This window comes from Dama dama, chromosome 23, assembly GCF_033118175.1.
Source record: "Dama dama isolate Ldn47 chromosome 23, ASM3311817v1, whole genome shotgun sequence".
In the NCBI taxonomy this organism is placed as follows: domain Eukaryota; kingdom Metazoa; phylum Chordata; class Mammalia; order Artiodactyla; family Cervidae; genus Dama; species Dama dama.
In genome coordinates this window covers 79138894-79156875 of record NC_083703.1, presented here as the reverse complement: position 1 = coordinate 79156875, position 17982 = coordinate 79138894, and the positions used below count along the sequence as shown (strand labels likewise).

At 50.4% G+C, this 17982-nt stretch overlaps 1 protein-coding gene across 5 annotated transcripts in view; it reads left to right on the top strand.

Moving 5' to 3' along the window:
• Window positions 1-14198, top strand: part of ATP9A (ATPase phospholipid transporting 9A (putative)) — a 122068-nt gene extending 107870 nt beyond the window's left edge. For all 5 annotated transcript variants that reach the window (XM_061127521.1, XM_061127525.1, XM_061127522.1 and 2 more), the window contains 5 exons: window positions 3895-3959; window positions 5275-5383; window positions 6174-6231; window positions 8314-8517; window positions 9782-14198. In XM_061127521.1, coding sequence (XP_060983504.1) covers window positions 3895-3959; window positions 5275-5383; window positions 6174-6231; window positions 8314-8517; window positions 9782-9918 — 573 coding nt within the window. In that variant the 3' untranslated portion in view covers window positions 9919-14198. The remainder of the gene's footprint in view (window positions 1-3894; window positions 3960-5274; window positions 5384-6173; window positions 6232-8313; window positions 8518-9781) is intronic.
• Window positions 14199-17982: the final 3784 nt, after the last annotated feature.

Below are 17982 nucleotides of genomic sequence, written 5' to 3'. Positions count from 1 at the left end.
TGACCTGGGTTCGTGCATCGGGATGAGTTGTCGTCCTTAGTTTGCCAGAGGGAAGGATGCAAACACCAAATGAACACTCCAGCTCGGAGTTTTCCACATGCAGAATCAAGGACCTACAGAGAGCAGCCATCAGTGAACAGTGTGTTTTTTTGAGAGCATCCTGTACCGTGGGCTGAGTGTTCACAATGCAGGGGCTCTTGCAGTCTTCCCTGTGGTCTGTGCCCATTCTACAGGTGGGGAGGCTGAGCCTCAGTGAGGGCGAGAAATTGGTACCGTATCCCTCAGGGATTTAGTCTACCTGGGCAGGGGGCCCTGGTACCTGCCCTGTTAGTCCCGGGACCCCCTCTGCCCTCCATTGTGGGGGGTGGGTGTTGCCTCCACCGAAGGGGGCGCTTGGTGAGGGCAGTGCAGCCGGGGCATCTCAGCTCTGCCTCCAGCGCAGCCCGGCTGGGAGTCCCGTGTGCTCGTCCCGGTCAGTCCTAGGGGAGCTGAAAGAGTCGGACACGCTCAGTCGTTTCCAACTCTTTGTGACCCTGCGGACTGTAGCCCATCAGGCTCCTCTGTCCATGAAGTTCTCCAGGCTAGAATACTGTCCTGGGTTGCCATTTCTTACTCCAGGGGATCTTCCTGACCCACGGGTCAGACCCAGGGAGTAACATCTTGCTTTTTCACAGAGGATTCTAGAATGTATACGGTATCTTCCCATCTTCTGTCTCCCCAGCTCCTTCATAGTCTGTCCTCAGGCCGCGGCAGTGACGTCGTATTAGGGAGGAGGCCCAAAGCGGGAAAACATTTTGGGTCTTGAACATCTATTGGCTGATTTTCTCCTTGGGCATTTAGGTAAAAAAGAACCCCAGTTAAATGGTGAGAACTTAGGGATGGTACATCTTGAAACCCGTATCCCCAGGTGTCTCTTGAGACCTTGAGCAAGTCACGTTACCACTCTGGGCTTCAGTCTTTCCACCTGTCAAGGGGGCATCACTCTGTTCAAGGGTCTTGGCTCTTGCCCCGCAGAGAGGGCTACTTTGAGAAGCAGAGAGTTTTATTAAGGCATCAAGTGCTGAAGGCATCCTTACCATCATTAATAAAAGCAAAACAGGCTAATGTGTAAACCTAAGGTGAGGTTTTATCCTTTTACTTTTTTTATTGTGGTAAAAGTCACATAATATAAAACCTTATTTTAACCACATTTAACTGCACACATCAGTGGCGCTGAGTACAACATTCTCACAGTTGTGCAATTCTCATTATCATCCATCTCCTGAACTGCTCACTTTTCTAAACTGAAACTCTGCCCGTTAAACACCAGCTCCCCATTCCTCCTCCCAGCCCCTGGAATCTACCCGTGCACTTTCTGACTCTCTGAATTTGACTGTTCTCCGTTGAGGTGTTGTTTTAAGGTGGGAAAGGTGTTTAATCATATGCAAAAGACACCCTGCCTTCAGGCTCGAGTGGTGCTGCCTGATGTACAGGAGAATCCACCCTCCACTGGCTTGTCTGTGCCTTTGCGGGGGAGGGCTGGGGGTGGTTATATTTTCAATATCTATTGCACTTATGAGTGAAGGAGCTTTAAAGTGATTTTCATCAGCACGATCAAAACGCTAACAGCTGCTGTGGTTCATCAGACCACATCTGTACTTTTATTTTATGTAAGCTCATCAGTTGGACTGGATACATGTCATGGTTTTAATCACTGGGAGATTAATCAGCTCATTCCCGGGCAAACACACACAGGCTGGCCTGGATGAATTTACTTCTGTAATGCCCGTATGTTACCATAAACATGGATTCAGAGAAAAACAGTTCTAGCGTGAGGAATTGTTCTTTATGCTATCGAGGGAAAAACAAACAAACCATCCCCCCCGCCCCCCAGTAAAAAACCCCTCAACCCTGTCCACTGTGCTGAAAGTAACTGGCTGAGAGAGAGTCCCGTTAGAATGGCACTTTGACAGTGGCCTCTGAGATAGATGAAGATAGAGCATTTATTTTCCCCAGTGCTGTTTCCAAGGTGAAGGTGTCGTGGTCAGTCTGGCCCATTTAGAGGAAGAGGCTCCTGACTGATTTGCAAAACTGAGCACCAGGATTCTTGACCCGTTTCTAATCCTCCTTCCTGGGCAGCAGCCTGTGTGAGAAGTCATCTGAAAAGAGGCTTGACCTTTCAATTACAAAGTCACAGCCAGGGCAGAGCCAGGCTGCCCGTGACGACGGCCCTCAGTGTCACCTGCATCCTGACCTCTGTACCAAGCCAAGGCCCACGACGGTGATGAGGGGGAGAGGGCTCTGATTCCACACTCTGTCTAGCCACTAGGCTGGCCCAGCCTTTTCTTCCATTTGTTGTTCAGCCGCTCAGTCGTGTCCGACTCTTTGTGACCCCATGGACTGCAGCACGCAAGACTTCCTTTTCCTTCACTGTCTCCTGGAGCTTGCTCAAACTCATGTCCATCGAGTCAGTGATGCCATCCAACCATCTCATCCTCTGTCGTCCCCTTCTCCTTCTGCCCTCAATCTTTCCCGGCATCAGGGTCTTCTCCAGTGAGTCATCTCTTCGCATCAGATGGCCAAAGTACTGGAGCTTCAATGTCAGCATCAGTCCTTCCAGTGAATATTCAGGGTCGATTTCCTTTAGGATGGACTGGTTGGATCTCCTTGCTGTCCAGGGGTCTCTCAAGAGTCTTCTTCAGCACCACATTTCAAAAGCATCAATTCTTTGGCACTCAGCCTTCTTTATGGTCCAATTCTCACATCTGTGCATGACTACTGGAAAAACCATAGCTTTGATTAGACGGACCTTTGTCAGCAAAGTAATGTCTCTGCTTTTTAATAGGCTGTCTGGGTTTGTCATAGCTTTTCTTCCAAGAAGCAAGTGTCTTTTAATGTCATGGCTGCAGTCACTGTCCGCAGTGATTTTCTTCCATGTTCAGTTTTTTTTTTTTTTTTTCCATGTTCAGTTTTTAAAATCCTTCAGGCAACAGCTGTCCCTGGCCTCTGGTAGGTTTTATACTAATTAGCTTAGAGGTCACTTTGCTTCTGTTGAGGTCAGTAGATGTTCAGAGAAGGAAGTAACAGAGCATCAAGCCTGGTTTTATCTCCCCAGCCAATTTTTCACTACTCATATTTTCCAAATCTGGAAGCAGACGTTACAGTAGGGGTTGGTAAATATGTTTATTGCTTTTGTCTGATTGCAAAAGTGGTAGGTTTTGGACTCTGTAAAATTTTTGAAGAAAAGTAGAACATGTAATATGAGATGTGAAGCCTTCTCTGCGATCCCACCCTCCAGGGTAACTGGTACATATCCTTAGGGTGGAGGATATTTTTTTGTGTCTGTTTCCATGCATATGCCAACTTGTTTATCAGTTGTACACCTAGAGAGCAGGTGATTTTGAGCCGTTGGGTGTGTGGGCTCTGGAGACAGAACAGGGCTTGAACCCTTGCAGGGCCATTTATCTGCTCACTCTGCCCTTCTATGATGTAGGGGATATTAGGACTTGATCTCATGGGTGGTTGTGGAGATTCACTGAGATCAGATAATAAGGTATTCCCAGGTCCGGCTTGTGTGTAAGTTAATAAATGTTTAGAGGAGCTGAGAGTGGACCCTGGAGCTAAACCCTCTGACGTGACTCCTGGCTCTGTCCCTTATGAGCTGTGCTGTCTCGGGTAAGTCACCGAAACTCTCTGTGCCTTACTTCCCTCATCTGTAGAGTGGGTACGATGGTAACAACACCTCCTCTATAGGGTTGCTGTAGGAATTAAATGAGCTAATATACTTAAAGCACTGTAACGGGCAGGTGTGAAATTAGCACTCTGTGAGTGACACTGTCTTTATGATACAGACATGAGGGCTTTGGTAATGTTTTTGGTATGTTTTGGTGACGTCCTTTTTTCTCCTCGGCACAGGCTGTCTTTTCGTCCGTGTTTTACTTCGCCTCCGTCCCCCTCTATCAAGGATTCCTCATCATTGGGTAAGGAAGTCCAGGCAAAGTGTTAATTTTTAATGAGCCACCCCTAAAATGCCACAGAAGAAGGAAGAAGTGTTGTGTTAAAGACACCTCAGTCCCCAGGTCAAGGCTGGTCTGGCAGTTTGGTTTAGAGCCTTCTTTAATCAATATGGCTTTGAACTGATAAGCTCGTAACCAGACTGCAGGGGTAGAGTCTAGTCTGTTTGTGGTCCCTCTGTACCTGATGTTTGAACACTGCTTGCAGCAAGAGCCTGAGGTTATCAGATAATTGGCAACCAGGCAAAACTGAAGTCCCCGAGGGGTCTTAGAAAAAACGGAATGAGGGGAGCAGGAAAGGACCCTTCTTGCCATGGCCGCCTGCAGCGACCACCTGCGGGCGAGTCTCTGAGGCTGCCAGAGCCTAGCCCTCTTGGGGGTACGTAGCCTTGGTAGAGCTTGTGCCGTGACCTGGGACGCTGTGCCATCACGTCCACCCCTGTTTCCGACCTGGAATTTGTGATGTTCCTTATGACCTTTTCAGAGGATGTGCTAGTCTCTGAGTTACCCGGGGAGGTGGAGTCTGGTTTCCACACGCCCCAGGTAGATGCTGGTAGGGCCCCTGGTTACCAAGGCGGGAGGCCCAGAGGGGCCGGCTGATCCCAGGGCCGTCTTACAAAGTACTCTTGTGCCGTTCAGTCTGAGAGCCAGCCCTGGGGTCCTGCCTGCTTCTCACTGGGGAGAGCAGCCTGCCCTTTGTCAGGCCCTGGAACCGTGGCAGAATGTGCCAGAACAGAGGCAGGGCTTTACGCTGCACGTGCCTCCCCGGGACCTGGTCCCCCTTCCCCCTTGGGGGACGTTCATTTGCTCGCGTCCCCCTCACCTGTGCGGCTCTGGCCACGGGGGCCACCTCGCTGCTCTTCGCACGGGACAGACAGACTTCCACCCCGGCCTCTGCACTCACTGCGCCTGCCCGGGAGGCTGCTCCCTGGACCCCGGCACGGCCACCCTGTCCTCTCGTGGGTGTCTCATCCCGTCCACCTGCTCTGCAGTCGCACCGTCTCAGCCCGCGTCTTGGTCCCTCTTCCCGGTTGTGTTTCCCTCCTCAGCACCTTACCTCCCACACCCAGCATGGTTTTCTGAGTTTGTTTTTTGACTCCCAGAACGGGAGCTCTCGGAAGGTGGGCGATTTTGCCTGCTTTTCGTCTTGAATGTCCAGGGCTTTGCACTGGCCCTGGAGTGCTCCGGGCGCTCTGTGCGTGGTTGTTGAGTGAAGTGGTGGGAGCTGCCTGCAGAGGCGGGGTCTGGCCGGCTCTTCGCTGAGGGGCGTCTCTTCTCACAGGTACTCCACCGTCTACACCATGTTCCCTGTCTTCTCTCTGGTCCTGGACAAGGACGTCGAGTCGGAAGTGGCTATGCTGTACCCCGAGCTCTACAAAGACCTGCTTAAGGTTCCAGCCCCGGCCAGCTTCCTCCTCCAGCCCCATTCCCGCCTCCCTTCCCACCCTCCCCGCTGCTGCTTTAAATGATAAATTAGCATGTATCTAATGCAGCATGTTTGCCTTAGATGGGCAGATACTTTCTGACTTAACCGACAAAGCTATTCTATGGCTGTGGTCACGTCTTTATTTTTATGATACAGTCCCTAGACCGTTTCTCACCCCGTCAGCAGAAGGTATTATGTAGACTCTACTCAAATCGTCTGAAGACCTCGCCTTTCTGCTGCTTTTGACATGTTTCACACGGACGCTGCACGTCTGATGTGAACACCCTTGAACTGATGGCTTTCTTACTTTGAGAGGAAGGTGTGGGGGCTTGCCATCTTTCTTAAAGTATTCTATGCACACGCAAAGACCGTTAAACCGTAACACTGATAACGTCAATAGAAAACAAACCTCCTCATACCTTTTTTACAAGCCCCTGACAGTTCTGTTCTGTAGCTGCTCCTTGTGCCTCTGGAAATGCTCTTATGTACCCTCCGGAAAAATCTGTGTGTGTAATGGCATTTTTTTTTTTTTTTGTCCTCAAGGAATTTTTAATAAGGAGCAGCTTTATTTCATCTAAAATCACTTCTCTTTTAAAAAAAACGTCATTTCTCTAATGTATTTCGATGTGTGTGAGTCACTGTTGCGATGAAAACGGGCAAATTGTCTTGTCTGGCTGGCGGAGGGGCGTCTGAAGGCAGCCGGCGCCCTGGCCGAGCCCCACCCGCTGACGCGCTCTGTCTCCTCTCTTGTTCAGGGACGGCCACTGTCTTACAAGACGTTCTTGATATGGGTTTTGATCAGCATCTATCAAGGTAAGGATGGGCGAAACTGCCTGTTGTCTTGTGCTCTGGCCTTGGCCTGAGGGTCAAATTTCCTGTGCTGTTGTCTGTAGAACATGAAGAGAAACAGTAGAATCTTGAGACAGCAGTCAGGAGTGTGGCATTGTGCCCCCAAAGCCCCCTCTGCAAGCCCCGAGGACTTCATCGTGGGGCCCAGAGTCACACGTGAACTGAGACAAAATCAGAGAAAGTGTTAGACGCTCAGTCGTGTCCCACTCTTTGTGACCCCATGGTCTGTAGCCTGCCAGGCTCCTCTTTCCATGGGGTTTTCCAGGCAAGAACACTGGAGTGGGCAACCATTCCCTTTTCCTGGGGATCTTCCCCACCAAGAGATCGAACCTGGGTCTTCTGCATTGCAGGCAGATTCTTTACCAGCCTGAACCCCCAGGGAGGCCCAGAGAAAAATGTAACTAATCAAAGCTTGCTGGGGTGTTGGAGTCATTGTAACAAAAGAAATGCTTGCTTTCTGGGATGTCCTGATACATTTTCTGAGGTCCAGCTCTAGTTTTTGAACAAGGTATTTACTTCCGCAGCCTCCAGAGAGGGTCCCTCAGACTGTAGAGGCTTTGTAAGAGGATTCACTGGAATATGGAAAGGAAATATCAAGCCCTCTTTGTATATACTTTTTCCTCACTCTGTTTAGAATTTCTCTTTATTGGTGTGTTTTATAATGTATCTGATACATTTGTGCAGTGGGCCTGCTTGCTCTGTCTGCACAGGTCCACATGGGTTGTCCACAAATACACATCGTCCAGTAGGGATTCGTGCTTAATGATTTTTACTGATGAGATGATGTGTAGTTAAAAAGTGTAGAGACCATTGCATTTGTTGGTGGGAGGCTACACTGTCATTAGAACAGTTTGAAGGGGTCTTTTTGAGAGGTGTAGCAAAGTGACGTGTGTGTATCCGGGGGAAGATAGCAAAGCCTATGTGAACGTTCATAATGAGAAGCAATGGCGCTTTGCTGCAGCCTCCCCCACCCCCAGCTCCGTTGGGGTAGACTCACCTGGGTTTCGGGGCTTCACAGTCTCCGGGCCCTGCCCTTAAGCAGTAATCTCACATAGCTAGTGTGTGTGTTCAACACGAGACGTTGTCCGGTCAGTTCCAGCAATTCTGGATGAAAACGTATTTACCTGGACTCTCTCCCCCATTTGCTTTCTCTTCTCAGCATGAGTGCCAGGACTTTTCCAGTGTCTCTTAGCTGCCTCTTATCATTTTGTGTGTGTTTTTGGGGGGGAGGGGGGGGGGGTGGAAGGTAGAGCAGACAAAAGGCATCATTTACTGTCGAAACTCTTCTGACGGGCCCAGCTCAGTAGTGTTCAGCATATTCGCGTTGTTGGGAAACCAATCTCCAGAACGTTCTCAGCTTTGAGAACGAAAACTGTATCTGTCCAACAGCCCACACTTCTCTCCCCTCCTCCTGGCAGCTCCTTGGTAATCACTGTTCTGCTTGTGTCTCTGAACATGACTGCTTCAGAGCCCTGGTAGAACAGGGATCCCACACTGTGTGTTATTTAGTGGCTGGCCACGCCTGTCATCTCAAATCAAATACAAAACCCTCTGTCTCTTGTTCCTCCCAATCCAGACAGTTAACCGTTGTCTTCTGCCTCTTTTCCTTTCTTTCCTATCTATCTTTCCCTCTCCCTCCCGGTGATCAACTCTCAATTATATTTAAGTCAAAAGGAGTATAGCAAAATTAGGGACTTCCCTGGCTGTCCAGTGGTTAAAACTGACGCTTCCAGTGGGTGTGAGTGTGATCCCTGGTTGGGCAACTTAGATCCCACACGCTGCCCAGCGTGGCCAAAAAATCTAAAAGAAAAAAAAGGAACGTAGGAAAACTGGGATCTGCTGCCTCTCTTTCAAATATCCATGAAGGCCCTCTCATTACCCTCCTTGACCAAAATGGTGCCTTTCATGTATAAATGGAGAGGAGAGGGGTCAGACATGGGCGGGCAGGCTGTGTCCGGGGTGGGGAAGGTGGGCATGGGGCCCAGCAGGGGGCTGCGGGGGTGGCACGAGCCCCTCCCCACATGGACCACCCCCCCCCCCCCACAGGGAGCACCATCATGTACGGGGCGCTGCTGCTATTCGAGTCGGAATTCGTGCACATCGTGGCGATCTCCTTCACATCGCTCATCCTCACGGAGCTGCTCATGGTGGCCCTGACCATCCAGACCTGGCACTGGCTGATGACGGTGGCCGAGCTGCTCAGCCTGGCCTGCTACATCGCCTCCCTGGTGTTCCTCCACGAGTTCATCGGTAAGAGCCCCGCCCGCCCCCGACGCGCACACACATTTAGAGCCTGCCCCTCGGGTCCAGGGGCCTCAACGTGGGAAGGGAGGCGGGCCCCTCAGCACGCGAGGCCTGGGCCCGCTGCCCAGCAGGCCTCTGCACTCAGCAGCCCTCCTTGTCTCACGGGTATCCCATGGGGCACGGGACCGTTGACAGTTGGCCAGCCTCTTGGAACTGAAGCTGGTGGGCTGATCTCAGTGCCGAGTGTGGTCTTTAAACCACGCCCCGTGCCCGCTGGCTTAGCAGGGGATTTGTTTAATGCGAGGACCTGGTGGGCTTTCTCCAGGGAGCTGGTCACCGTGCTGGGCTCCGTGGAGCTGCCGGGGTGGTGAGCCGAGTCAGGCTTGCCAGAGAGGAAGTGACAGTCAGCAGGACTTGACACTGCCGTTGGCTCTGGAAGCCCTGCCCTGTTGCATCCTGCCTCTTCTTCATCAGCAAACTGTTCCTTAAGAAGATTTTGATGAAGTGGCATTCCCGTGGAAAGTGAAGTCTTAGGACAGTTGCACACTTGTTTGGAAAGCCTCCGTGAATGGGTTTTGTGAGCACCTACATGTGTATTTCAATGGCTTGACTCTGGGGAGTCACAGAGGCTTGCCAGACAAGTCTGTCCTCAGGAGCTTCAGTCATTGCTTTAGAAGTGGACCTGCCCTGAGACTGGGCAAGCGGCCCATGGGCGGGACCTTCGGCCTGGCCCTTAGTAGGGGCTTACTCAGTGCCCACTGCATTCCCCCAGCTTCTGCTCAAGAGGCAGGGGAGATGCTCCCAGTTCTGCTGGAACTCACTAGCTGTCATTCCTCTCTTGCGAAAGCCACCTAACCGTAGGGATGACTCTCCTGCGGCCAGGAGGGGATCTTACGCCAGCCCCCCCCGCCCCCAAGGTCATCTCTTCCTGAGCACGGGTCTCCACCCCCTTGTTCCTCCCTCTGACCTGGCTCTGGCTTCTGTGACTGTCCCCGAGATGAAGGCAAAAAGCCGCTCGGAAGCAGAACCGTGTATTTGAGCATCCCTTTCTGCCAGGTTTAGGAAGAAAAACCTCCAGCTGTCAGATTCCAAATCAAAAACACCTGGAAGGGTGCTTCACTCCCCCCCCCCCCCATAGTTTTCTTTTCCGAGTTGTTGAAAGTAGCATGTCACGGACGATCCGGAAGCTGCAGAAGCAGGTCAGAGGGATGGGGGGAGCGCGGCGGTCAGGCTGACAGCCGGGTGCCCACCCTGTGCTGTCTGCCCGCAGATGTGTACTTCATCGCCACGCTGTCCTTCCTGTGGAAAGTGTCCGTCATCACTCTGGTCAGCTGTCTGCCCCTCTACGTCCTGAAGTACCTGCGACGCCGGTTCTCGCCTCCCAGCTACTCGAAGCTCACGTCCTAGGCCGAGCGCGGAAGGGGACCCCGGGCTCCGCTCACACCAGGCGGCGCAGCATCCAAGCCGCTTCCTGTTGACCACCGCCTTGGGACTGTGCGGGTCGGGCGCCCACAGGTGGGCCTGCCGCCCAGGCTCTGGGCTTCCACGGAGAGCCCCGGCCTGGCATACGCGGGAGGCAGATACCGGAGGGCCGCCGAGGGCCTGTCTGAGCCCCTGGCGATTCACGGAGGACTGGACGTGGCTCTGAAACCCCGTGACTCAGCCCAGAGGCTGACACGTGCATCACCGCGCAGGCTTCCTTACAACATGAATTTCGTTGTCGTGTGCTAAAAGTTTCTGTCTAGTTGAAAGCTGTAGAGGGTTTCTCGTTGTTTTAAACCATCCCAACGTCTGTGCACTTTTCATGTCTTTCTGCCCTTAAAAACTGGTTTCAGAGAAAGATAGAGCCCCTGGTGTAGGTTTGGGGGAAAAGATGGGACATTTGGTTAAAAAAGTTAAGCAGACAGTAATCTGAGTTTTGAAACGCTGAATATCCTCTCTAAGGCAGCCTGGCTTGTCGAAAAGGCGCTGGATTCCTGGAATTACAAAAAAGCCTTGAGAAGGGAGCGGGAGAGGCACGTTCTCCCTCCTGCAGCTCCATCTGCGTCCCCAGCGTTAACGTTAACACCTACCACCTTGTAAAAGAATTTCAAAGGTGTCATCTTGCTCCGTTGGGACCTGGTAACAATTACAAAGCCCGCGGCTACCTGAGGATACCCGGGACTTTTTTTTCTCAGCAGGAAATGTGCCACCGGGCGGCCCCTCGACCTGCTGACAGCGTGACAAGAGCCTCAGCTAATTCTTTAGACACCGTTGCACATGTGGCTCAGACCCTCCTAGTCTGAAGTGGAAAGGTCAGGGACGGGGCTCTCGACGTCCACAGGAGTCTGTTTTCTGTTAGGAGGAATCGCTGAGGACACAGTGACAAAGGTGGACATGTCTTAGCGCGTTGTGGGTCACTGATGGCAGCTTTGAGTCAGGAGCCTGGGGCGGGGGGAGGCCTGAACTGCGATTCTGCAGTCTGGGCTCGCTTGCACTGCCTCTGGATTTCAAGGGAAGCTCACTGAAAGGCAGCCGCTAGTGGAGATCCCTCTCCCCAACCAGGGTGGGGCCCTTGCGCGACTGTTTCTTATAAAGCTGTGGCTTCTTGTTTCAGAGGAAGAAGAGACTTGGCGAGCGCTGGCCGTGGCCCGGCAAAGCTTTCTTGGGTTCTCAAGTCTCTCCCTCCAGAAGCCACATGTGCATGCCAGAAGGGTTAGGTTGGTAGATCTGCAAGAGCTCATCGTGCTTGAGATCTTAGATTTATGATGAATTCTTTCTGACTGCGTCCCCTCCAGCTCTTTGGCCTGCCTGGTTCTTGTGCTTCAGAGGTGTAAGTTATGGCCACCCCACCACGGGTAAGCCTGCTCTTGGATTGCTGGGGACACCAGGTCCTTGCCTTTGAACTGCTTGATACACTGATGTATTTCCGTTGCCCTCTTAAAACTTTATAGAATGACAGTAAGTTGCAGGCATTGCTAAATTGGCTGTGACATCACTTCTATTTTTGTTTTCAAGATTCTGCAGTTTTGCGAGATTTTTCCCATTCTGTCCCAGCCATTTCTACCCCACAGGAAATAATGTTGCATTAAATGAATGGTTATTTAGGAAGAAGATCTTGCTCTAAAACTTTGAGAAAGGATGAGCCAGTCTGACGTCTTTGCTGGGTGATTTTCTGTGGTTTCAGAGGAGGGGCGGGAGGAAGGTGTGCTCAGCGTTTTTGCACCTGTCTATCTGCCTGGAAGTCAGCCCTGTTGACCCAGAAGTCTCAAGGTCCTTCTCCCCCTTCTCAAGCTCTGACCTTGACCTTGTTCACAGACAGGTGATGGCTTCCACAGGAAGGTCTCCTGGAACCCTCAGTAGGAAATGTTTAGATTAACAGCAGAGATGGGGAATGAAGATGGTCTCTTTGGATTTTTCTTTATTTCCCAACTTTGATTAAGGTGCTTGAGTTGACTAGACTAAACTCCTTACTGGCATCTGAGAGGGAGGAAGGGTCGCAGGGGAGTGGAGGAAGCCCTGTCCGGAGGTTGCGTGTGCCCCTTCGTGCCATCCACAGACCCTCTGGTTCTGTCTCTTGACCACACCCCGGTGGAGGCAGGCAGGAGCTGGAGGATCCAGCGTGCGAGTGGAGACCGTGGCCACCTCGGAGAGCCACCCCACTGGCAGGCAGCCTGTTCCCACCGCCGGCAGGAGTGCCGAGTGTCTAGGAAAATGCTGGAGACCCCGCAGGGTGGGAGCCATGAGTCAGCTGAGGGTACTGGACCCTGACCTGCACACATCAGACGTAATCCTATAGGGCTGGCGCACACGGGCGCTTCCTGGCTTATCATCTCTGCGGGCAGAAGACAAGGACAAAAAACAAACAAAGCCCCCCGTTTTACAGGAAGCTCCTGAGTTCATAAACCTTAAGCATAAGATTCTATTCACCACCTGGGAAGGAATTTAGGAAGCACCGTTGACAGCTTGGAGGTCCCCTCACCTTGGAACTCAGTGGCCGCGAGTCTCCCACAGCCAGTTTGATCGGAAGCCGGAGACCTCCCCCCTCCCCGGCACACGGGCACAGTGCTGTTTACATACTTTCCTTCAAAGTTAAAAAAAAAAGACACCTCCTCCTGCCCTTCAACAATACTAGGTATTTCTTTGTTACTCGATGGTTATTTTTCTTGCATTTTTTTGGCAATGGTGCTGTGTGTAGGCAGGTGAGCAGTCCGTTTGCTGTCTTTTCCCTCCTCCGTTCCTCCCTCCCTTTCTCTAGGAGAATGACGGACAAGCTTCTCCAGCTTGAGTGACTTCCTGCCTCTGCCTGCCTTGATGCCCATTTTGAGAGCATGCCTGTGCACGTGTGTGTTGCCAGTGGTGCTTGGAGAGGCTGGTCATGCTGACTCGGGCTGCTTGGGTCAAAGGACTTTCCCCCGAAGCGAAGAAGGGCATCCCAGGGAGCACCTCGACTTTGGAGCAGGACCCTCTGTTTCCAGCCACCTGGAGCTGGGAGGCACAGAGCTGAGTTTCCTCCCACTTCACTGTATCCAGATCCCAGACTGACTTTCCTAGCAAAACCCTTTTTTGTAGCAGTGGTGTTAAATACCAACGTCTGCTTACCCTTTTCCCCGTATGGTTTCCGCTGAAAATTTAGACTATACTGACGATACTCTTGAATGTATTTTGAGCTTTTGTGATCGTTGGGAATTGACACGATCATGCCTAGTTTTCTTTCTCCAGACTTTTGCTTTCATACTTTGCTTTGTTTTTCCTAGGGTGGGGATGGAAATGCCCTTGCGTGTTTATGGGGCAGCATTTTAAACTTCCGCCAAAATTGCAAAGGGGACCTATATGTTCTTCGGCTCCATCCTTTTTAAGGCCAACACCCATCAGCCATTTTTATCTTTGACCTTTTTTGCCTGTTTGGAGTGTGTGTGTGTGTGTGTGTGTGTGTGTGTGTGTGAGATCGCGTATGATGTCTCCTCAAGTGTTCCAAAGACATACTTGGTTTTCACTGTGTTAAAATCCTGTCATTCACGGTTTTCTTTTTCATTAAGAAATATGCAAGGAGCTTTGCAAAGGCAACAGACTTTGTTTCTCTCACCCTCTTTTAACATAAAGCGCTTTTTTTTTTGTCGTTTATATATACTTCTTAGGAAATATTTCCATGAATTATGTCCATTCTGTCTTATAAAAATGTGTATATGTTATGCTTTTGTACGAAGCCTGGAAGCACGTGAGTGCGTGGCGGTACCTGGGGATTTGCAGTGTCTTCTCTGGCCAGCGCCTTGCTCCAGGGAACCTGGCCTTCTCTGTCACGCTGTGGCTGGAGGCGCTGTCTGCTGGTGTTGCTGGGCAATGTCAGTGAATATTGTGTGTGTTGGGGGCTAGCTGGGGAGGGGGCATGGTATTGCCCAAAAAAAAAAAAAAAATTGTGGCTCATTTATTCTTTTATCGCGATGGGGCTGACTGAATTCCTCTAGGACTCCTTGACTTCCTCATTAGTAGATTATCTGTAATCCTCATGGCAAATATTCACCAGGACAGCGTTTTTTTGATTAGAGAGACGCTCTAGTACAGAACTTGAGTTTAGCAGGAACTCCCAGATGATTTAAATTCTTGATCCCGTGATGACACATGTGATCCTGCGTGATTCTGAACGGTTCTGTTTTCATTGTCTGCCAGCGTGGCCCGTTGTTGTTGCCCAATAAAGCTTGTGTACTTTATGCCTTCGGGGATCATCTTAATTTGTGCGGAAACATGAAATTCTGGTGTCAGAATGAGAGCGTTTTATGATAATGCTCCTATTTTGTGTGTGTCTTCTGGTACATAAAAAGTAAAGAGCTTTTTCTCTGGGTAAAGAAGTATTTCAATTTCAGCAAAAACCCCCACAAATCCATGCATTATTTATTATTCTGTACTGTTGCCTATTCCAAACATGTTAGAACTTCAAAAAATGATCTCTAAAAAAAGGCAAACTTTTTTTTTATGATTCATATTTTATTTATACCCACAGTCTTCGATTGCTTTGAGTATGTTTTATTGGGGGCTTCCCTGGTGGTTCAGCGGTAAAGAATCCGCCTGGCCAATTCAGGAGACACGGGTTCGATCCCTGAGTTGGGAAGATGCCCTGGAGGAGAAAATGGCAACCGCCTCCAGTATTCTTGCTTGGGAAATCCCATGGACAGAGGAGCCTGGCAGGGCTACATACAGTCCATGGAGTCACAGAGAAGTCGGACACAACTGAGTAACTACACAACAACAACCTTTTATTAAGTCAAGTGATAGAAGACTCAGGAACACGGTCACTTAAGTTTTAGGGAAAAAAGGTTTTGAAGCTATTGTGTAGAATGCAGAGGACATTGTGTTTCCTTCAATATGTTTGTCAGCCAGGGGCGATCTTGTCCTGCACGGGACATGGGCGATGTCTGAGGTCCGTTTTGATTGGCACAGCGTGGGGGGTGTGCTCCGCTGGGACCCCGTGAGGACCGTGCGGGGATGCCGCAGGGCACCCTGCATGTCACCAGGCAAGACCACCCCCCACAGAGGAGCACCCAGCCCAGCGTCCGAAGTGTTGAGGCTGAGAAGCCCACACGGCACAACCTGCACACGGCAGTTTTGCCCTTCGTAGGAGCCTTCATTTCCAAAGCCTTCATTTCCCAGCAGCATAAACTCCTTGTCTCAAGAAGCCAGTTAGCATCCCCCGGGCCAGAAGTTTTAATTAGCAGCTCTCTGCAGTGCGGGCTGCTGGTATCCTCTCGCTGGCTGTCAGCTGAAAGGGCCATTCTCAGTTCACGGATTAGAGAGCGGATTGTACATTAAGCCGTGCCCCCATCAACAGCGGCTCCCTGGGCCCATGTGGGACGCATGCGCTCCAGGGCAGAGGGACGGTACTTTTCCTAACCGCATGCGGTGGATGTAAAGGCTTCAGACCACATTGGCCTGCTGTGAAATTCCATGACCGTGCCCGCACTGCCCCCTCCGCGCCGCTAGGGGGCACCTGAGGATCAAAAGACCTTTCTGTTTCCTGTTTTCACCAGCCCGCCGGGCCCTCCATGCCCGCCCGTTCTGTTTCAGATGCTGCTTTCATAGCTTCAGAATTTTATTTCATGGCCAACGGCTCCGTCAAAAACAGACATTTCTTTTTATGTTGTTGACCGGACTGTTTTGCTGGACTTTGCTTGGATTAAAAAAAAAAAAAAACAACCCAGCAAGATGGGGGCAGGGTGAGATGAATATTTATTTGATCTCGGATATTTGCATTTTTGAATAATTGGCAACTGGGAAGCCTTGCCCTCCTCGCGGCTCTTCGGGCTAATAAGGTTTAGAGACGAAATGTTCCATCACCCCAAGTACTTTAGCTGTTTTTGTTATGAAACTTCTCAGGGCGACATGAAAGCTTGCGGTATTTGTGAGCTGATCTGTAAATGATGGATTTGCTCACCTCAAAATAGAACTGTAGTCGCTCCAGACTTTCCACAAGTCGGAGCACAGTAACAGAATTCATTCAGGACTTGCTAATTTCCTACTTTAAACGGGTTACATAACAGAACGGTCCCGCCTTCTCGCCTCTCAAAACTACCCATGAAGTGATGGTGAGATGTATCGTTAAAAGCTAGAAATAGCTTTGCTAAACTCTGGGAAGAAGATGAGTTTTTTTTTTTTCTTCTTCTTTTTCTTCTTGTAGTCCCCCCTTCCCTTTTCTCATCCAAACATTGCATAATGTTAAAAAAAATTCTTTTCCGTGGGATTTAATTTCGTTCTCCATGTGGCTGTGGTCGGAGGGGTAACTTAAGTACTTTGGGGGCTGGCAGATTTTTGGAGGGTCACGCACTCCCAGATCGGTTTTCATCTGAAGCGTTAGCAGAGAAAGACACCCGATCCTGGGGTTTTTCCCCTTCCCTCCCGTTCCCCCTTTTGTGGATGAGTTATCTACAACGTAGCATCTTTTCAGAAAGCCTACCTTCTCACAGGAATGCCGGAGTAAAGCCACACTCCGCTTTCCATATTGAGGTTTTGATTTTGAAATGGATTCGCCTGAAAATGTGGGGTGACTGAGTCATATGTGAGGTCCCCAGCCCCACAACCTACACCCAGTGACCAGCCAGGTCTCACATCTTAGAACTCAACCTGCAGGTTCTTTTACTTACATTGGGGGTTTGGTGTTCCCAAATGTCTGCTGTTCATTCCCAAGAGATTTAAGAACTCCCTCCCCCCCTTTATTGGGTTTAGATAAACCCAGGAATATATGTTATTTTATTTCCTTCCAGAACGATTACAGAATCCAAAAAAAAGAGGGATCGGAGGTGTATGGGATATGCTGATATTTTCATTCATTAACTTGCTAAATATTTATTGAGCACCTACTATGTGCTGGATACTGTTCTTTGGGCTGGAGGGGAGAACAAAATACACAATCCCTGCCCTCGTAATGATTCTCTTCTTCTATGTGGGAGAGACGGGGGACATGAAGATACAGACTCCGATGTCCTCCAAAGAAAGCAGGGTGAAGAGGAGACGGAGAGGGATGATCTGGTGTAAGTAAGGATAGAGGAAGTGATGGGGTCAGAGAAGAGCCCTTCGGGGTGGACCGCTGGGACAGAAGCCTGAAGGATGAGAGGAAAGGAAACTGGGGGAAGTGGTGTTCAAGTAGCAGGGTGTGCAAAGGCCCTGGGGTTGGAAAGGCTGGGTGTTTTGGAGGAGCAGAAAGGAGGGCACATGGCCGGAGTGCTGAGATGAGGGCGGGGAGGCAGGAATGCCAACCCCCCCATCTGTGGCATCCAGACTGAGTGCCATGAGAACCAAACAAGCATGTTAAAGCTGGCTCATGAGTGTGTCAGAACCTCAACTATGTCCAGGGGCCCATCATATTCTTTCTTCCCAACTCACTGACCCATCCCTGCCCGTCTCTGTCTCCACCTCTGTGTTCCCAGGGGGTTCCGGTGAGATCGTTCCCATTGGAGTCAGTCCTCTCCCCTGCCCAGTCTTTCTGCATGACTTTAAACTATTATATAAAGGGGAGAAAAAGCTGGTCCTTGGCTGAAGTTTCCTCTTGCTTTTCCAGCACATACTACAAAGGGTCTCTGTTCAGCCCCGCCTGGGGTGCTGTGGGCAGAGCTGATTGTTCTCAGGCAAGCCCTGGAAAGCCGGCCACCCCTGATTGAGAAGGTGAGTCTCAAGGAAGAACCAGTAAAAGATAATTAACTGGGTCACGTTCTCTGAAGCTGCCACATTTCCAGAGTATGCCCATTTGGGCTGGATTTCGAAGAGGAAACCCTTTGCAGTCATGAACTGCGTGCGGGAACCCAGGCTGTGTTCAAATTCCTCCTGAAGAAAGAAATAATAACGAGAAACAGGCTGTGGAAAAGAATGTAGTTAGTGTCTTAAAGATGGGCAAATATTCATTCTCATTTGTCCTTTTATGTGAAACAGATTTTTTAAAAGGCAATTGGAGTTGCTAACAACATCCAGAGCCCTGCTGATTCGAGGGGGGCTGAGGGTGGGGGCTCC